Genomic DNA, 21225 nt, shown 5'->3' on the forward strand with positions numbered 1-21225 from the left:
TCACTTCGACAGTCTTCCTTCTCATCTCCTTCTACTTTGCTGTGGAGCTCACAGCTGCCCAGCTGCCTCGGGGCTCCTGCCAACTGCAACTTCCGGGTCTAGCCAAACACACCTGAGTGGGCCCGTTGCTCTCTGGAGCTGGCCCAGGATTAGCATAAGTTTGAGTCTCAAAGAGTTTTCTCTACATGGATGCAACCCAAAGGGTCTTTTGGCCCCACCCCTGCTGCAACAGCAGCTTCCCTTCCAAGGTAAAAGGAGAAGTGGACTTAGGTAGCAGCACAAAGAATGCAAATTAGATTCAAGAAGGCACTTCCTGTCATTGCAAATGACACATGAGCAGGGTTCCCAGGAGGAGTTCCAAAGGACTCTGAGGTAGGATAATTTGGGCATTGCTTAGGATGAGTTGAGTATGCAGTTTTAATCTGTATCAGCTCTGGGAGTCTTTCGCTCTAGGTGATGGGGTCAGACGAATGTATCTGGCCTTTGTCGCCTGACCCACTCCTCCTGCCACCTTCCTATCTGTGCCCTGCCAAATTAGTATGACCCCAGGTTTTTCAGTTTTCTTCTCTCGCCCACCCACGGGAACTAGAAAGTTCTCTAAAGCTGTCCTGTTCAATGTGGTGACTGCAAGCTACACATGCACATTCAAATGCAGATAATGAAAGGTGAAGAAAATGTAACATTCCGCTCCTCAGGCACACTAGCCACATTTTGAGTGCTCTGTGGGCACCTATGGCTGGTGGCTTTGCCACTGGACAGCTCGAGAGTTCATCATCAACGCAGAGAGCGCTGATGGACAGAGCTACTCCCGCACTTTCCCACCGGACACCCAGCTGGGAGCCCAACACCAGAAGGTTGTCTCCTGGCTTCACAGGCGAGGAGGCAAAGCTTGTCTCATCACCCTGGGGTTTCTAGGAGTCAGTGGAATTCCAGTTTTCTTTAGGATCTCAGGATTTGGCCCAAAAGTCAAAAGCAGCAAGATCAATGCAGAATCGGTCCCTTGCCTTCCCAGTTCTTGGCCTCTGACCAGCTGCTTCTGTCTTTGTCTTGCTGTGACAGGACTGAGTCAGTGGCCGAAAAGATGTTGACCAACTGGTTCACTTTCCTGCTCTACAAGTTCCTCAAGGTACGACTGGATATGGAGGTATCATTGGCACTGCCTGTTACCCCTCCAGCTTCCCTGCACACCCTGAAGCCCACATTCCCCAGGCCTAACTCCTAGAACCCCACCAGGAAATGTAGTCCCCCTCGTCACCTTCACTGTCACCAAGGGGGCAGACTCCCAACCGTCTCAGGAGACCCCCGCCCTGTCAATCCTGGTGTGAAAGACAATCCCATCCCCAGGCCAGGAGGAGATGAGCCCATGAGAGGACCCCGTGTAAGCCCCAAAGCCAAAGTCCCCTTGTACGCTCAAAACGGTTCATCCCTTAGTTCCCTGCTTTCCCTGTTCCTCTCCTCCCGCCTCTCCTAGCCCCAGACTCCCCCAGGCTGATCAGGGTCCCGGAGCAGGGACCACGGTTATGTGCGGCAGCAGCTAAGCCGCCCATGTGCCCCGGAGGTGGAAGAGCTCCCTGACTCCGATTATAACCTTGATTCCGAAGGACATCGCACCCCCGGGCACAGACCTCTGTCTCCTGATGGGCTGCAGAGGAAGTGGGTGGAATGGGGTGGGGAAGAGAAACCGAGAGGGGACAGGAGGCAGGGAGGTGAAGAGGAGAGGGCAGACAGAGAAAACAGGTGTCCAGAGGGCCAGGAGAAATGTGCGTCTGAAGGGGGAGCTGACAACAGAGGCCGGGGAGCAGGAGAGAATTGGAGCAGAGGAGTGGAAAGCAGCCCTTCAAGAAACGGGCTCCAGGAGGTTGGTCCAGAGTCCGCCCAGCACGGTTCTTCTCTGCGTGCAGGAGTGTGCCGGGGAGCCTCTGTTCTCGCTCTTCTGTGCCATCAAGCAGCAGATGGAGAAGGGGCCCATCGACGCCATCACAGGAGAGGCCCGCTACTCTCTGAGCGAGGACAAGCTCATCCGCCAGCAGATCGACTACAAAACCCTGGTAAAGCAGCCTCGCGGCTTTGCCCTGGGGCCCCGGTAACGGGGCTGCGGTCCCATGCAGTCCCTGCCCAGCAGAGGGGATGGTGGAGATGCTGAAAAGCCACCTGGCCTGGTTGACCTGCTCCACTGGGTCAGCCGGGTGTCCCACCTGGGCCTGTCACCCCAGACTCCCCCAGGACCCCCACACCAGAGCACCTGGATTGAGGGACCAGTAGCTGAGGCACGTCTGAGCGACACTCCAGGGACCCATGTGGTTCCAGACCAGCGCTCGGAATGTGGGGTCATAAGGCCTCGCCGCAGCTGGCTGGCTGATTGCACTGAGGGAACCACTCATCGGCTCCCCCAGGGTGGGGCAGGGGCACTTCCAGGCAGAGCAGGTGGGGGCCCGAAGGAGTGGAAACTGGAAGGAGTCCCTCGTGTTTCGGGAGCCCACCTCTGCCCTCCGGTCTAAGTTCAAATACACCCACACCCCAAGAATGTGAGGCTGGATTGGCCTACCGGTCTTTGTCCAGGGAATGCGGGGCTTTCCTCTGCCAAAGTTAGACCCCCTCTTCTGATAGCAGCTGTCACCCTAGGAGGCAGCCAGGCTCAGTGCGGAGGAGCGTGAGGTCTGGACTGGATTCCTGACTGCTTCAGCAGTGGGGTGATTTGGGGCAGGTTCCTCAACGCCTCTGACTTGGGGTGTGTTCATCTGAAAAAAAAGGGAGGGTAACACTAGAACTTATTTACACAGGGATAGTAATAGTGCGTACCCCCAACGTTGTCCGAAGGATGGAATAGGGCAAGGAGTGCGAGGCAGGGAGCACCGAGTAAGCGCTCCCTGCTGCCCACGGAGGCCCTCCAACCGCTTTCCCGCCGCCCTGCCCTGCCTGTCTGCCACGGTCCCTCCGGGCCTGGCACTCACCCTCACCCCTGGCTCTTGTGGACAGAGGTGTGACTTCCCACCAGGCCTCCACTAGGAAAGCGGAGAGGGCGTGAAAGGAAGGAGGTAGACTATAAGCTAACAGGTGTTGGCGATGACACATGGGAGGTGCCCAAGATGGGGGGGGGGTTGTGGACAGAAGATAGATGGGATTTAAATGTATTTATGGGATTATGGGAAGGGGTGCCTGGTTGGCCCAATTAGTTAAGCATCCAACTCTCGATTTCGGCTCAGGTCAGGATCTCAAGGTCGTGAGACTGAGCCCCATGTTGGGCTCGCACTGGGCGTGGAGCCTGCTTTAGATTCTCTCTCCCCCTCTGCCCCTCCCCCTCTCTTTCTAAAAAAAAATAAATCAATAAAATAAAAGTGCTTCTGGGGAGATGAGACCCACACAGGCCAAGACAGGGCAGGGCTGAGCTGGACTCAGCCGGGCAGGAGCCGTAAGCCCTGGGGTGAATCCCAGACCCCAGAAGAACAGGAAGACGGTCCCTCCTGGCTGAGAATGATGCTGGGATGGCTGGGGGGTCCCAGTGGGCTCCCCTAAGGAGGTTTCAGAGGAGCAACTGTGACTGGGGACCTTACTTCCTTACAGTCACGTTCTGCTCTGGAGGAGAAAGTTAGAGGCTCTGATTAAAATGAAAAAGGGGGGTGGGGGAGGAGAATCTTCCCAAAATAGAGACCAGGATAGATTTTTAGTGCTCTGGAAGTACCTCTGAAACGTCTCCTGCCTGATCTCCCCGCACCCCTTCCTCTCCCATCCCACCCACAGTTGCTCAGTACGGAATCCAGTACCGTGAGCTGCGGTAGTGCCCTGTCCCCGCAGCAGCATCCTCTACTCGGGAGGCCAGGCTGCTTGCAGACGGTGGGACTTCCCGCCCGTGTGAGGAACTGGAGTGGGCCGGGGGCCCAGCCTTCGGGCGGACAGCCTGGGGAGGGGAGGGGGAGATCGCGCTTGTTCCGCCCAGGGAAGACGGGCACGCAGGGAGGTGTAAGGCCACCTCGGGCCTGAGAAAGGGACTCCAATAGGCAGAAGGGGAGCAGCCCCGGGCTGCTGAGGGGGAAGAGGAAGGGAGGGAAAGCTGGAGGAGCTCTGAACAAATTGGGCCAACTGATGCTGTCGCTGTCCTGGGCCGGGGGGTTACCCCAAAGGAGACAGGTGCTGAGAGGCTCAGGGCCAGCCCGCTTCATAGCGAGGCGCCCCTCCGAGGTGTTGCGTGATTAACTGGCCTGACAGTAGAACTTGAGTTCTCCTGTCCCAGGGCCCTGCTGCTGGGAGAGCCTGCTGCCATCACCCACGAGCTTGCTGGGTGTGGGTGCTTCCCCGGGAGCCTGCTGGGTGCCAGAGGTTGGACATTTACCGGCTATAATGCAGAATCTCAGGCTCACCCCAGACCTCCTGAGTCAGACCTGCATTCTGACAAAACCCATGAGTGATTCTAGTCACATTGAACTTGAGAAGCACTGAGCTAGCAGGGGAAAAAAAAACCACCACCAACAACAACCTAGTTTGCTCAGAAACTAACCAAGGAGCGTAAGAATGGGAGCGGGGAAGGGACTTCCGGGTGGAGCTGTGGTGTGGCCAGTGGCCAGGAAACCCTGTCCCTCCGTACGTACGGCTACTGGCTACTGCTTCTTCTCCTGATGCCCCGAAGCATCCTATGGGGTTCTCCTAGGCCACCATGAACCCCTGAGGCAAGTAGAAATGTCAGAAGGGCACACGCAGGGGCAGCCTCTGTCTCAGGGTCCTTCGCGGGGAGGACGCCCGGAAAAAGCTGGGCTGCTGCCTGCGGGAGGCTGAGCCCAGGGCGGCACGAAGTGGCAGGCTGTGCTTGGCCACGGATGGGGCAGCGAGGGGCCAGGAAGGCTGTAGAAGGACCAGCTGGGAGAGGGCACTCAGAAGGGACCCCTGGTCTGGAGTTCCTTCCACCATTGTTTCCAGTTTAGGACATTTTGAGGGTGAGAGTTTGGTTTTACAGATTTAGGAGGTTTTTTTCCCTGCTTAATGGAAGAAGCATGTTCCCCTGTGAGCTCGCAGCACTCTGGCTGCTAATGAAAGGCAGGCGTCCAGGGGCCAGGGTTCTGATTGCCCCCACATGGAGTGGGGATTGGGGGGGGGGGCTGGGTCTGCGTCTGTAGGCCTGCAGTGGCAGGGGGAGGTGCAGGGAGAGATCAGGGAGGGAGGTGGGGGGGGTGCAGGGAGAGATCAGGGAGGAATGCCAGGAGGGCTCAGGCAGTAGAGCAGAGAGAGGGTGTGGAAGTGGTGTGCCCCACCGTGGTCCCCGCAGCATCCCACACTGTCCCATCCATGTAGACGGAGCCCTCCCTGAGAACAGCACGGGAAGAGAAGCCTTGGGAAACAGCCCAGAACTTTTTCAAGGAAAAAAAAAACATCACTTGGTGCTTTAAGCAGAGCCTTCATTTTTCTGACCAGCTCCAAAAAGAGACACGGAGGCCCTGAGCCAGGGCGGCCTCCTCTCCGAACACGAGGTTCCAGGCTCAGAGTCAGGAAGGCATCTCCAGGGGCCTGAACTGGCACCTTTTTATTTTTAAAGAACACATGAAGCTTCTTATAGATTCTCCAACCTCTCATCGGCCCAGAACCCTCACAAAAATTGAAGCTTACGAAATCTCTTGAGCAAGGAACCAGGTTCACATTCGTGCGTGCATGTTGGGGTAGGGGGAGGGAGTGACAGGGAGGAAGGACCGACACACATGGAAGGTGGGGGTCCAGAGCTGGGCACAGGTCTGGGCATGCTGCAGAGAAGTCGCCATGTGTGCACGTGAGAGAGAGAGTGTGTATTCGCCACGGTGTCCAGAAGGCGCCTGGGACTCCACTCCTCCTGCTGCCCTCCCCCACACGCCTCTGCCTCCCCTTCCTCCAGGTCCTGAGCTGTGTCAACCCAGACAATGCCAACAGCCCCGAGGTCCCCGTGAAGATCCTCAACTGCGACACCATTACTCAGGTCAAGGAGAAGATTCTGGATGCCATCTTTAAGAATGTACCCTGCTCGCACCGGCCCAAGGCTGCAGATATGGACCTGGGTGAGTAGGATTCCCAGCCAGGGGTGCCCTAGGACTGAGCACTAGGCAGAGAGGGGACTACGTCTGCCGGCAGCACCACCACCCCCAGGGGCTTTGGAGTAGCCAAGGGGTGTCCTATCCGTTGTGAAGGGGATTCAGGCTGAGTCTGTGTGATCCAAAGTCCCGTCACCGCCATTGTTAGCCTCCGGGCTCTTCCCTTCTCCTCTGTTCTGTGCGTGTCAATTTGCTGACTACCAAGGCAGGAGGGATCTGGGTCAGTGATGGAGGATGGAGAGAAAGAAGAGAGAGAAATGAGAGATGACAGCCTGCTGGGGAGCAGGACGACATTTTATTTGAATGTTCCATGAATAGATTGCGTAGCCTATATAAACAAGGGCACGCCACTTAGGGCCCGCTGTACTTGGATCCCGTGAAGTCTGGCCTGAGTGTTTAATGAGACGTTGTCCTGGGGAAATCCTGGTGGGGAGTTCTGAGCTGCAGAGGGGCCGGGGCTGAAGAGAGGCAGTGTGGCATGGTGGTTCGGCATGACACCTGGATTTGAGTCCTGACGCCGCGAAGTCCCAGCTGTGTGACTTTGGTCCAGGTACTTACCCTTTCTGTGCCTTCGTTTCTTTACCACTCCCAACAGTGATAACCCTAGTGTGCACCTCCCTATAAGAAGGAAATGAAATGAGGCGTGTAAAAACCTCTCGATGCGGTGCCTGGTTCGTAGCGCACACTCAGTTAGCCTTGGCCGCTGTCATTACGGCTTAGGAGAAGAACGCTGGGGAGGAGATGGCCTGTGTCTGTTTGTTGATCTGGGGCATGGAGAGAAAGGCATTGATGTGTATGTGCTTGTGTCTGGAGATTTGTGGCAAAGGAGGGGTGGGAGGATGTCCAGGGGCCCCTAACCCATCCATCTGGCCTCTAAGCTGCCTTCAGCTAAGCTGTCCAAGACAGAGGGTGTCTACCCTGTTTTCAACATCCAGAGGGAATCTTCAGCCCCTCTTGCTGCGCCATCCACTTCCCCCCAAATTCTCATGCCTGAAAACTCAGGATCAGGGAGTTCTGCTAACCCACCTCAACACTTTACACTTCCTTTAACCCCCCATCCTCTTGCTCGGCCCCCCGTGGGCTGTGTTCGGCACCAGGCCCAGGGCTCGGACGCCCAGGGAGAGAGACTGGGCGAGCTCATGCTCCCCTTCACCTGGGAGGCGGACCTGCGCCTGCTGCTCCAGGGACAGGGAGGAGGCCTATGCGAGAGCCCGAGAGCCGGCGGTGGTGGTGGCGTGCGGGCGAGCGTGTCCCCCTGCGCGACCCAGAGCTCTGGACCCTATGGTGGGAGTGAAAGCTTGTGTCTGCGTGTGGTCACTCTGCTGCCAGGGAGATCCCACAGACTGACGGGGGGAGCCTCCTATTACAGAAGAGCGGGAGGGGACCCAGCTTCCAGGAAGCAGGGCTCCCACATTCCCCACCCCAAACAGTGAAGGGGGTTGTTCCATAACGGGTGTCCCCGGGGAGAGCTGAGTTCCCGCCGGTGGCCAGGGAGCTCCCACCGGTGGTCCTTCTTTCTCCGTGTGGGACCCACATCCGTCCGCGTGCACACTCGGCTTCTCGGTGTCCTTATCTGCTCAGTGGGCGGGCGAACAAGCTGGCACAGTGGGGCCCAGAGGAGGAGCCACTAGAAAAGCCTTCCTGCTGGAAGGTGAGTTTGGAAAGATGGTGCTGGAACACAGGACAAGCTCCTGGGTGCAGGAGCCTATCGGATCGTTGTTTCTTGCCCGGGAATGGGGTGACTCGCCTGGAGAGAGAGCAGCACGTGGCCTCGTAAGCCTCCACCAGAAGCACGGAGATGGAGTTTTCTCACAGGAATGCCTTCTCTTCCTGACCAGAAAAGGGCAGTTGGGTGGTGAAGAACATTCCCTCCTGGGGTGGCCTGGCTGTGAGGAAGGGCAGGACCCGCGTTCTCCCGTGTCCTCTCAACCCCAAGCTAGGGGGCTCCCTCTGGAAGCAGATCCGGGGACCAGGCCCTCCGCACCTGCTTGATTTCCTGGAGCAACTCCGTGGCCGGCACCTGCTGCCTGGGATCAGCACGCCCTGAGCTTGGGAGGGGAAGGGGCTGCTTCTAGCTTTAGAAAACTGCTCCCTTCAAAGGTCTAGGGATGCAAGCCCAGCACAGCAGATGGTGAATGAAGACAGAAAGCACCGTGTGGCCGTAGGGGTGAACCATTTGCCGTGGAAGGGGCAGCCTCAGAGCAGCCTCCCTGCTACTCCCTGCCTCCCCCCAACACTGCCCCGAAGGTCGGGCTGAGCCGGGCTGCCCGTTCCTGATCTCCAGCTGCTCTCAGCCAGGAAGAGGTCCCCTGCCTCCCAGCGAGGTAGCGTGTCCCGTGACCCACTGGCCACCACAGCTGCCCACAATTCAGATCCCAAGAGACCACGGGGCACCTGCCCCAGCAGAGGTGCTGCTGGGGAGGACCCAGGGACTATCCTGGAGGCACAAGCCTCCAGCCGCAGGGCCAGGTAAGTGGGGAGCCTACTGGGGAGGGAGCGCTATGCGGAACTCCTTATAAAGGCCTCCCGTGGTGGGTCCTCTTTGAAGGAATGTCCTTGTTCTATTAGCTCCAAGTCTTGGAGTTGCCCGGAAAGCTCCCGCCTTCTTTCTACCAAAGCCAGACTGTGTAACAAGGAAACAGGACCTCCTCTGAGACCCGAATGCTTTTTCCACATGATTCAACTCCGCCTTGTGGCCCCCAAGGGGAGAGAGAGGCAAGGAAAGTTTTTCCCATCATGTAGGTGATAGTGCTTTAAAAGCCGAAAAGCAATTTACAAACGTAAAGTGTGGTTATTATAAAAATTAAGCTATGCCAAAGGGACAGAACACGAAGCCCACAGGACAAGAAAGGACTCAGCCACATGCCTGGGCCAGAAGCAAGATAGCCAGGCATCCTCCTCTCATTCCCCACTCCCCTAGCTGGGGGCACTGGCCACACGCCTTCCCCCCACGTTGGGGGTTAGGGTTTCAACATAAGAATTCTGGTGGGACACATTCCGTCTCTGGCAAGGGGGCCGGCCAAGTTCAAAACCTCCAAAGTAGGCTGACAGGCTGGAGACCCAGGAAGGAGCCCGTGTTGTAGGTCAAGTCCGAAGACTTCTGCAGGCAGAATTCCCTCTTGCTCAGGGGAGGTCAGTCTTCTCTCCTCTTCAGGCCTTCAACTCACTAGATGAAGCCCACCTACATTATGGAGGGCAATTCACTTTCCGATTTAAGTGTTAATCTCATCTAAAACAACCTCACAGAAACATCCGTAACAATGTCTGAGCACATAACTGGATGCCTAACTCCAGTCAATTTGACACATCAAATGAACCCACACAGGAGCCCAAGTGAAGGACACTAGGTCTGCTCTCCTTTCAGTCTGTTGGAATCTAGGGAAGGAGAGGCACCACCGGGCAGGCTTTGGGGGCAGTACCGGGTCAGGGAGAACCTTGGGAGCTCTCAAAGCACAGTGGCCATGGTGCCCCACTCTTTTATACAAGAGGCTGTCCTCACCCCGTTTATGTCCCTTTCTACCTGCCGGTATTGGGTCTGATCTGAGTAACCCCTGCAGCACTAAACTCTTTAACCGATGTATCGTAGAGCCTGCCTCGGGGCAAGCTCTGAGCCAGGCACGGGGGTGCCAGTGTGAGCTCGACGAGTTCCTCATCTCTTGCAGGACACCCCTCCCTCTGAGCCAGGGCACTCAGCAAAGGGGGCATCACTGATGCTGGTCTTCTCCACTGCACAGGAGAATCGGCCACTCAGAGAGGCACAGCGCGTGGGCCCTGGTCACACAGCAGGAAGGCGGAGAGAACACCCATGTCCTCCCTGTACAGTCTCCCCGTGGGCCTTGACCTTCCGAGATTCCTCTGGTTTAAGGCAAATTCTCTCTCAATAGCCCCGGAACTCCACTACCCCCTCCGTCTTGCCGTTCAGGGTTCAAGTCATGCTGAATGGATATATATATATATATTTTTTTTTTTTCCCCGCAAACAAGTAATTTCTGCATGCAGTAAAAAGATACACTATCTTCCAAGGGAAATATAAAGAGTTCACAGCCGCTGTCTCCCCAGTTTGCATTTTCCGCTGCACCTGATGGGAAGGACAGATAAAGATAATGGGATTTTTTTTTTCTTTCTTTCTTCTTTCACCTCCCTCTCTCCCCGGAAGGTGGACGTGTAACAAATTGGATTGTGAATGTGTCTGTCCTTTGTGCTTGGACTCTGGAGCAGGGCACAGGGCTGCCAGGCAGGAGCTGGGAGAGAGAGATCAGAGCTGGCCACTCCCTCTTGGTGCTGTGCGTCGGAATCCCAGGGTCACCTTTCCCCCTCCCGGGTGCCCACCACCTGCCTTCTTCACTATTCTTTGACACTGCACAGCAGAGCCCAGCTGGAGGGACCCCAGAGCCTCTGTGTCCCCTACTCAAGAATATCCATTAAGCTTTAGCTCATCTCCTTAATCGAGGAGCAGAATCCAGTCATCTGTTGCCTGCAGCACCCACAGACTTTCCCCCCAAAGCAATAACTAGCCAGAGCCGCATGCTTTCTGGTTTCTGGAGACTTTGAACCTCAAGCGCAGGCGGCACAGTCCCACCTGGGCATTTCTTCCTGGAGCATCACATTTCATAGTTCAGTTATTTCCTATTTTAGAACTTGCTCTCACAATAACTAAAATACTATTTTTTTTGGTAACAAAACATATTTGGACATTACCTCCTTCCACGCCCAGGTCAATCTTCCAGCCTGGCCGGCAGTGACACTCTGATCCTGTCACGCCTCCTCCCCGTTCTGCTCCGATGCATGCTCCCCACACTGCCGAGCAGTTGGCTCTTGAGGGGCCCGGGGCTCCCTGCCGGGGTTCTCCTTGGGGCTCACCTGTCGACAGGTGTCCAGCAGCCCTCAAGTCTCCGCCTCCAGCCCTCTGCTCAGGATCCTGTCTTGGGGGAGGTGAGCAGGCGCTGGGCGGGGTTGACGTTTGCCCCCGGTGAGAGCCTGCCTGCGGCTCCCTGGTTGGGGCAAGGCGGCCTGGGGCGAAGTACAGGCATCTGCCCGGACGGTCCCTCGTGGGTCAGGAGGGCTGGCTCAGCCAGGACCGCTCAGGCTGGTGAGCCTGTCCCTCCTCCCTTGCCTGTCCAGGTCCGTGCTTCCCAAAGCTTCTGTGACAGGTCTGAGGACAAGCGCTGATAGAGAGAACGGAAGGAGGGGGCGGGTTGCAAACTTTGAGTCCCCACCTTAAGGTAAAAGGAAGTGCACACGTGAATATGTGTGCGCATACATCTGTGAGTGTGTGGGTGTGCGTGTGCATGTGTGCGTATGTGTGCCCGTGCCCCCGCCACAGCCCCACGCCACAAGGGCCCGAGCTCCTGCAGGTTTGCCTCCCAGGGAGGGGCTGCCTCTCAGCATAGCGCCAGCTGGGACGTAGGGGACCTTCCAGGAGCCAGGCCAGGGATGTGCTTGGGGCCCGGGCCTCCTTCTAGGGCTGTCCTGCAGATGAAGCCCCCTCCTCTATGCTCTGGCTTCTAGCTCATCCCTCAGCCACCTTCTTAAAACTTGGGGGCATGCCGTGGTGTTCCCGTCTCTTCCCAGAGAATTTCCAAGCAGTGTGTAGCCTACCTCCCGAACACCCCCTACATCTACACCCCAGCCCCTACTGCCTTGGCCAAAGGCAGCCATCCCAACCTCCATGACCCTCAAGAACTCCCTCCTTCTCAACCACCCTGTCTCCCTGGCCCGCAGCTCACTGCCAGATGCCTTAGCCTGGCTTGCCAGATCTTTCTTTTTTCTTTTTTTTTTTTTTAAAGATTTTTTTATTTACTTATTTGACAGACAGAGATCACAAGTAGGCAGAGAGGCAGGCAGAGAGAGGAGGAAGCAGGCTCCTTGCCGAGCAGAGAGCCCGATGCGGGACTCGATCCCAGGACCCTGGGATCATGACCTGAGCCGAAGGCAGAGGCTTTAACCCACTGAGCCACCCAGGCACCCTTGCCAGATCTTTCTTAACCAACTTCTGACTTGCACGTCCTCTCCAGCCTCTCCTTTCTGCTGCCTCCCACTCTGATGCACACTCATGGATCCACGTACATGGTGCCTCTGGACGCCCAAAGCATCATACCTGCCCACCTTGTCCCTCAACCCTCAGCCCCATGGCCATCCCTGCATCACTCCCCATGGACACTGCTCATTCTCCCCCGCACGCAGCCCTGATCCTGGGCCCGTGATTCTGCATGCTCCCTCCCAACCCTCTGGCCAGGGAGCCCTCAAGAGCTAGGTGTAGGTACCATGTGCTGCTGGCACAGGACCTGGCACACGGTGGGTGCTGGGCAGACAGTGCTGGAATGAGTGAGTGTGTCATGAGGCTCTGAGATTTTCTGGATCTGGATTTTCCGCACGGGGACCACCCAGATGTCCTGGTCCAGCGTGTGCCTTGTCTCAGGATTCTCTGGGACCATCCCCGAGCTCAGCGTCCCCCATCATTTGGTGCCTGGAGGTAGTTTCCAATCTCTCTCTGTGCCCCAAGGGCTGGCGAAGCTGTCTGGAGGCTGGGTTTTCACCTAGAGGACACTGGCTGTCACATCACCCCTCAGCTGCTCTAGTGGGGTCACCTCATACATATATAGCAAGGTGTGGACACAAAAGAGGGATATTTTTAGTGCTGTTTTTATAGGCAAGACAGAAGGAGCCTGTCTGGTGAAGGGGTTGTTGAACTTGGGATTGGGAAGCTGGGTTCTATTGATTTTCATTACTGTCACTAAAAGTAAGTGTATGTTGAATATGCAACAGCACACAGAGTGCAAAATGAGATATGCCCTTGCTCAGGGGCCTCCTGGGCTGACTGAACAGCTGTACACACCGCCAAGGGCACCAGGCCACTGTCCTTCAGATCTGAAGGTGGCAGGTCTGCCTGACTTTGATCCAGTCCAACCTGCTCTCGGGTTCCTCCTGTCAGGCAGGGAGGAGATTTCCAGAAGCCAGAGATGCCCTGTGAAGGATGGATGGCTTCCAAGACGGGAGAAGTCAGACACTTTGGCCCTTGACCGTGTCCCTTCCTGGCCCTGGCATGGCTCAGCAGAGCTCCCAGGCTCATGCCCCTGGCAAGCCAAGGTCACGAAGCAGAGCCAGAGCATTCCAGAAAGCTGAGCCCATGTCCACTATTTTGATTTTCTTGAGACATGCCATTATGAGTCTGTGGAGAACAGAGCCCATAGCTGGTCTGGTTGAGGGGTTTCAGGAAAGGAAGGAAAGTATAACTCAGAAGCAGAAGTGTATTCAGGCCAGCAGGTCACACTGAGGACCTGCAGAGAAGAGTGAGTTTCGGGGGTGAGTCTCCGTGTTAGCCCATTCCAATTATCCTGTGCCAGGAACCCCGTGTCTTCCTGCTACAATGTGCACGCCCCCCCCCCCCAGTCCGCTCAGCAAACACCCCATGGCCTTGCTTCCTCCCTGCAGGGCCCAGGGCTGGGGCTGCCAACAGCTGCTGGCCCTTCTCATATTTCAGGAAGAAGAGCAAACCCAGTGTTTCTGTATGAGGCAATGAGAGTATCAGGCTCCAGAAACCTAAAAGCAGGGGGCTAAGAGTTCTCCTCCTTGACCCCAGCTCACTCTCTCCATCTTGGTACCTGGGGGACTATTCCTGACTTGTGGGGATTACAGCTCAGGGCTCCAGGTCTGCCAGCTTACACCCTCCCCCACATCCTGACCCTTGGCTGACCCATCGATGTGACAGGTGCCATGCTGCTGGGCCCTGAGCCATGTCCATGTTCGGGGAACACCTAGAGCATCGGGGAGGGGGGTGTTCTGTTCCTCTGTGTCACTGTCTCCAGGTGACCTCGTCCAGTGTCCTGCCCAGAGAAGGAGCCCAGTGAGTGCCCTGGGGAAGAGAACTCAGCTGGTTATCAGAAGGAGCAGTGGCCTGGGGTCCCCAGCCCACTTTTATTTCCTGATCATGAAATTGGAAGGCTGAGTGATGGTAATTTAAGATAACTTTCCTTCTGGCACTGGCTGTGCCTGGTCGTGTGTCTGAGGAGTTCAGATCATTGGCCCAGGTTGCTAACAGATTAAGTTCACCATTCACCTCTGCCTCCTACTCTCTGACTGCGCACTGTGAGCACCAACATACAGGCAGAAAATTCTCTTATACTGCTTGGAAAATAGGCCACAATCACTCACTCACTCACTCACTCTTCTCCTTCCTTCCTTCCCTTATTCATTATTCCTTTAATAAATACTTATCAAGTACTTGCTGTGTCCCTGGTGCCGGACCAACGCTGCAGCAGGCATCTAGCAACATCAAATTTTTGCACTCCCAAGGACAAGCCATCATTCCTTGACTGCCCTGGGGGAAGCATGGCCATACTCTGCCCTATTTTTTTCAGTTGGGGACAGAGAAACAGACTGATTTTCACTTGCTTACATAATTATTGGACATGACTCAGAACTAAGGCTGCTGAGTACAGCCACACAGGCTGCGCACTGCACAATTTCAGGGGAGTTGTGCAACAGGGAAGCCTGACACCGGGCTCCAAAATCAGTCACCAGCTGTCACTTCTCAGTCCAGAAGGCTGTGTGGCTTGCTCTGATCCCACTGAGTGGCACTACAACTCCCACAGCAAGCGGTGCCGGTGTGGCTGCTAAACCAGAAAGCTGGTCTGCAACTAGTCCCGCCAAAAAGTCCACAGCCACTTCAGTGGACTTTTTGGGCCCAGCCAGTGGGCGTAACATCCAGAGCTCTTGCCCTGCTTTTCCTCCAGCCCTCATGTGGGGAGTGGTGCCCCCACACTATCTCTGTACTACCCCCACCACACAGCCTCTGATTTACCAGCTCTGATGCTATTCACCCAGCAAGCGGGAAGGAACCAAGAGCCTTCGCCTTTTAGGGTCAGCTGTAGGACCAGGCCACAGCATGCCACTGCCGTATTCCTTGGCCAGGCCACAGCATGCCACTGCCGTATTCCTTGGCCCCAGGCTGGCCTTCACCCGGAGTCAGCTTGTACCACAGACCAGCTGCCGACCAGCGGCCAGACAGGCCACGTCTTTTGTCCCACCACTCACAAACACCTGCATCCCTACATACCTACAGAAAATGAAAACAAAAGCAAAAAGCACAATAAACTCAACACTGCCGCCTGGGTGCCGCAGTGAGGCCCCGTGCCTTTAATGTCCTATCCGACCTGCCCCGAGGCCCTAATCAGTGCGATCGATTCCAGCCAGGCCGTCCTGCAGGGCTGAATGACTGGCAGCCCCCGTGGACTGAGTGAGGCCCCTTTGCTGCAGGGAACACGCACGGTATCCGCGTGTTTTCGTTCCTGGGATGGACCGACATTGCAGGAAGCTTTAAACCAGACAGAGGCAAGCCTGGGACCCGGAGCCGGGACTGGGGGGCTGGGGGTCACTCTGCTGCTCCTCAGGGCAGGCAGCTCCCTTCCTGCGCCTGGTTCCCATCAGCAGCACTGGCACTACCGAGGGCACGAGGCAGGGAGGCATCGGGGCCCTCCGTGCTACTGAGGTGGCCCATCTCCGGCCCACCGCTCAGCCTTATGGGGGCAGGGGGACTAGCGTGGGTGGGGCAGATTCGGAATCGAGTCAGCACAGACCATAGGAACAGACACGGTGGGGTGAGGCAAGGATGTGGGCTCACTCGGGCCAGCACCCCACGGCACTCCGTGAATCCCGGGGCTCCTGCATGGTTCAGAAGTGCCGGAGTCTGCGCGGATTGCCTGGAAGCTGGATTCGGGGCTTGCTGGCTGCGATGCCTGTGAATACATTTGAATTTAAAAGGCTGTTTTTCTTCGCTGGTGTGTGTGTGAGCGCATATGTGCATGTGTGGGTGTGCACGTGCCTCTGCACTGGAGGGCTGGCGTGTGCCTGGCATGCACCTGGGGCCCCGTGTGCGTACGTGTGAAGACTGGAGTGCGGGTCCTCACCTCCGTGTGGTTCCCGGTACCACCGGGGGGGCGGGGTGACGGCAGTGGGGTTGATGAGAAACAGTCTGCTGCTTCCCCTGTGGGATCCAGCAGACAGCCTTTGCACTGTGGGCGTCTGGGTCCTTGAGCAGACCGTCTAGCTAGAACTGTATACCTACAGCATCAAATAATTGGGCATTGGCTAGATAGCAAGATGCCGCCATCCACCTCAACTCCGTGGGGCTGGGGCTGATCCTGGGCATGAGAACAGGTTTTGCGGACCTCTCTACACACGGTCACCCAGCCTCCCTGCCGAGGGTGACCAACCTGCCAGCTTTCAGGGGCAGGACGTGCCCCCAGAACTGGACCAGGGTGCACAGAGCCTCAGCCTGCAGGCTTGATCTCATTTGCTCCAAGACCTTGCAACCAAGCCAGCGAGCCTGTGGTGCTGATCATGCCGCCTTATGTTTGCGTAGCGCTTTCTTAAGTGCTTTGACCTGCCCTATCCACTCAGCCAGTACTTACTAAGCATCTACTTGCGATGTGGCCACTCACAGGAACAGATGGTGTTGTCCCGCCTGTGTCCCATAGTCTGTTGGGATGAGGACCAGAGCTGACTCAGGGCCCCTCTACACTGAGAGCCTGTCCCTGCTCCTCAGGGAGCGTCTGCTAGCACCTGTCTGTCCTTAGATGCACGCTCCAGATGGCAGAGGGCAGCTACCCACACGGGGGCTCTCGGGATCCCTGCAAGAGGGGCCCCAGGGCCTCCCTGAAATGCAACTGCTCTCTCTCCCTGCAGAGTGGCGACAAGGAAGCGGGGCAAGGATGATCCTGCAGGATGAAGACATCACCACCAAAATTGAGAATGACTGGAAGAGATTGAACACCCTGGCCCATTACCAGGTTCGGGGACCGTGCTGGAGGGGCAGGGCTCGCTAGCCCTCCAAGTCTCAGGCCTTCAATAACAGGCTCCCCCAGAGGCTGGACACCAAGCTGCCCGTCCACCTCTTGGCCAGCACTTCTGATCCCTTAGTGACCCAGGGAAACCTGATGTCCCCCAGCCAGGGAACCCTGACCTCTCTGGAGACAGGATCCCAACATGCGTACTTCCAGCCCAATCTGGGCAAGTCCCCGAGAAAAGGCCCTTTCTTGGATGTTCCCTGGGGCGTGAGGCCGGGCACCCTACCAGGCAAGTATCGGGAAGAAGGGTGCTGGTGAGCTCTTGCCAGAGCTGCTCCAAGAGGGACCTGTGGCACAGGTCCCTACTCAGTGTTCAGGTCTGTCGTGGCATCAAAGCCAAGTCGACAGCCTCCGAAGTCCCCCGGTCCTCTGTGAGCACTGACTGCCCTGAAGCCCAAGTGAATTCTGATTGTCCTTATTTCCTGAGGTGGCAGAGTCTCTGCGCCCAGGCTCTTAGAAGCCTTCTTCCTGCAGGTGCCGGATGGTTCTGTGGTGGCTTTAGTGTCCAAACAGGTGACAGCCTACAATGCAGTGAACAACTCCACCGTCTCCAGGACCTCGGCGAGTAAATACGGTGAGTTCTCCGAATCATCCCGGGGCAGAGAGGATGCCCGAGCCTGTCGTGGTGATGGTCATAAGAGCAGCACGGCTGAAAGGCTTCGGAGACTTGGATGGGAGGCAGGCAGGCTGTTGCCCATTCTGGAACTCTGATGTGGAAACGGGACCTTCATCCTTGAAAACAGGAAGAAAATCTAACCTTCACAAGCACCTTACAGTCTACACAGTGCTTTCACTTTTGTGATATTCATTATTGCACGTCATGTTCATAACAATCAGTGAATTAAATAATTATTATTTCCCCCTATTATGCAGATCAGCAAATTATAACTCAGACACCCAGAAGCTAAGCAACGTGTAAAGGTCACACTGTTAGGAGGCAGTTGAGGAAAGGTGCAGACCCAGGTCTGTGGCTCTGCAGCGGGTGGGGGAGAGGGTGCTGGAGGCGGATTGGGAACCCCCAGTGCAGCCCCATTCTGCCTCCACCTGTGTGCTCTGGGCCCAGCTGCCTGATCACTGTAAGGCCTGGTCTGCCCAGCAAGACTGGGAATGAAAAAGTTACTGACTTCACGGGATCAGGATGAAAAATAAGTAGAAGACCCAGCAGTGCCTACACACAGTAGGACCTTCCTCTTTCCTGCTCCACCCCTACCCTACCACACCCACGCATCGGCAAGCCCGTGGGAAGGACTGGCCCCGGCCAGACACAGGATGCCGAGAGGCAGGTGACAGGCGATTACTCAGCTGGTTAACAGTCACGAAGGGAATGGGCTGCCCGCTCTTAACGTTCCTCCTTAACTGGCCACATGGAACACATCCTGAGACGTCACCTCAGAGCTCTCACAAGGAACAGTGTAACAATAGACAAGCTTCTTTTCTTAGAAATTGAGTAATTAAGGGCTGGGGAAATGCAAGTACAGGAGCGCGAGGAATCCGTATGGGTGAGGTATCCCTGGAGGACTTCCTGGATGTGGCGGGGAAAGCATCCCAGTTCCAGGGAATGGTTGCTTGCAAGGCACCAGGCCCTTGCAGGAAGGATCACACAGCCCTGGCCATGGCTGCAAGGGGGCCTGGGGGATGGCGTACTGTGGGTGACAGGACAGCCTCACACGCGCGGGGTCACTGCATTGGCAGAAAACATGATGCGGCACACGGGCAGCCCCGACAGCCTCCGCTCGCGCACACCCATGATCACCCCCGACCTGGAGAGCGGAGTGAAGATGTGGCATCTGGTGAAGAACCACGAGCATGGGGACCAGAAGGAGGGTGACCGGGGGAGCAAGATGGTGTCTGAGATCTATCTGACACGTCTCCTGGCCACAAAGGTAGGGGACTTCACACAGGGCTGGGGCACGCGTGGTGAAGGGGGGAAAACCTCATTATTGCACAGAAGGGTCAGAGCTGGCAGGTACCTAGCATTTGTGCTAGGACCCCTCTGTTACCCACTCCGCCCCGGGACTCTGCCAGCACAGAACCTCAGAACCCTCCTCAACCGTGCTGATGACTGGACTTAAGGAGGACTTCCTCTGCCAACAATATGGTTTGGTTTAATGCCCTCCAGTGCCCCAGCAGACCCCACCCAGGCATGACTGCTGGGATGAAGGCTAAAGCTTTGTGTTCATCTTCTCTGTGCCCGTTCTCAGATATAGAGACACTAGTCACATCTGTCCATGCTCTTGGGCCATGCCCCACAAGAGAATGACTCCTTCTCACAGGTGTCATATACCACCCCTAGAGAGGGACATGGGGGCTCCATCGGTGACTTTCAGGGCTGTATTTCCAATCCTGCTTCTGGGGTCACGGTGTGCCTATGGTTAGCCTTTCAGTCGTGCAGCTGGCCTCTGCCCTGCTCTAGGCAAAGCCAAGAGAGTGTGTGTCACTAGCCAGTGAGGAATGCCTCAACCAGACCGGCAGACCGCGTTTGTCTGCCGTGACCCAGTGAGTTGTTCATTAGCTTGCGTGAAAGGGGCTACAGTAATACCACTGAAGGGCATTAAACCTACCTGCGTTTAACCCATCCGCGTTGGCGGATGAAGGTGTCCTTAGGTCCAATCATCAGCCTTCTGTCTGTTTTGCACGTGCAGGGGAGAGTTCAAGCTCTTAGACACAGAGGAAGCCGGTGGGGGTATACAGCGAGAGCTCACCATATGTCCCCCTGGGCAGGCCAGGCTGCACGCCGTCCTCCCTTCCCCTCCACCCCGTCCACTGGGCAGATTTCACAACCCAGCCCCAGAGCTCCCTGGGCAGAGCTGTGTCTGAACCCCTTCCCCTCCACGTGCAGGGCACCCTGCAGAAGTTCGTGGATGACCTCTTTGAGACCATCTTCAGCACAGCACACCGGGGCTCCGCCCTGCCCCTGGCCATCAAGTACATGTTCGACTTCCTGGACGAGCAAGCCGACAAGCATGGCATTCATGACCCCCATGTCCGCCACACCTGGAAGAGCAACTGGTGAGTGCAGCCGTGGCCCCCCTGCCCCCCTCAGAGTGGGCTCCGAGCCTCCCCACCCTCTCCTGTCTTAGCACTCACCTCCGGCCTCACCTCTCCCGACGCTGAGCGTGCTGACCTATCGGGCCTGGCCCCCGGCCTCAGTGGATGACGGACAGGCAGGGAGCTGGTTGGACAGGGAGGCCAGTGCAATGGGAGAAGATCCGTGAGGGCAACCGACCCTAAAAGGCAGCACCTAACAGTGACTGTCATGCAGTCATCTAGGTGAACAAAAGGTATTTCTGTTCTATTCGAGAAGCCAGACTCTTCTTCCAAACTCCCTGTAGGGAAGAGACCTGCCCGTCTGTGCTCTGGCCATCTCTGAGACAGCAAGACAGCCGGGTTCTCTGAGTCCTGACACTCTAGGGGTCTCCACTGTGGTCCATGTCTCTGTAACCCCTACGCCCCTCTCCCTTCACAGTGCATGCTCTGGGTTTCCGTCTGCAGCTGCAAGCTTAGACATCAGTATTCAGCACTTGGCATGGAACCTTGAACAAAGCCGTGGCTCAGTAAATATTGATGACGAGGCCAGGCCAAGGTGGTCTCTACTTGAGGGCTCTACCTCCGGCAAGGCCGGCTTATATCTAGTCCCATCCATTCCAGAATCGCCCCCCTGTAGCTTTTTAAACAGCCCCATCCCAGGTCGTCGTTCCCTAGAACATTCTTCCAAGGCATCCCAACCAGCAGCTCTGGACTGCTGGGAGGGGCCGGCACCGGGGGCACAACCAGGTGTGCCGACAGCCAGCCCGTGGCCCCAGACCAGACAGATGACAGGAGAAGTCAGAAGTGGCGCTACAGCCTTGTTTCATGTCATCTGCTCTGGCTTCTCATCTCTTTCACCTGAAGATTAGTGCTGTCTCTGCCGAAATTGGAAAAGCCGGCAGGCAGGAACAGAAGTTTGGACCGCGCACTAAGGAGTTGGGTTTACTCCCACATTAATTTCGGGTGAGAGAGGATCTTCCACTGTAGAGTTCTTGCAACCTTTTCGAAACAGACTCTGAGAATCTGGATTCCTCATTCAGTGTGGGAGCGCGCAGCGGAGCCTCTTCCCTTGGGAAGGGCCTGCCAGGCCTGGTGTGTCTCCGTGCCCGCCTCTGGCTCAGACTGCATTGAATTCTGCCCATCCTTCGACCCTGACCCTTCCGAGCTGTTCCGAGGGCCGTGTTGCTGGCCTACCCAATCTGCTTCCCTCTGGCAGGGAGCCTGCCTTACTGACCCCCTCATCTGAATGTCAGCAGCCTTCAGCACACATGACGTGCTCCGCCCCGCCTGGCTCTTGGTCCTCCTGCTGG

General features: G+C 56.6%; 1 protein-coding gene across 1 annotated transcript in view; it reads left to right on the forward strand.

The window, feature by feature from the left end:
• The window catches only part of PLXNA4 (plexin A4), a 417569-nt gene that overhangs the window by 382335 nt on the left and 14009 nt on the right, over positions 1-21225 (forward strand). The window contains exons 23-29 of the mRNA XM_032869059.1: positions 1060-1126; positions 1902-2048; positions 5852-6011; positions 16728-16831; positions 17363-17462; positions 18581-18771; positions 19728-19897. Of these exons, the coding sequence (XP_032724950.1) occupies positions 1060-1126; positions 1902-2048; positions 5852-6011; positions 16728-16831; positions 17363-17462; positions 18581-18771; positions 19728-19897 (939 nt within the window). The remainder of the gene's footprint in view (positions 1-1059; positions 1127-1901; positions 2049-5851; positions 6012-16727; positions 16832-17362; positions 17463-18580; positions 18772-19727; positions 19898-21225) is intronic.

The sequence above is a fragment of the Lontra canadensis genome, unplaced genomic scaffold (assembly GCF_010015895.1).
Source record: "Lontra canadensis isolate GAN:19392208 unplaced genomic scaffold, GSC_riverotter_1.0 scaffold2, whole genome shotgun sequence".
In the NCBI taxonomy this organism is placed as follows: domain Eukaryota; kingdom Metazoa; phylum Chordata; class Mammalia; order Carnivora; family Mustelidae; genus Lontra; species Lontra canadensis.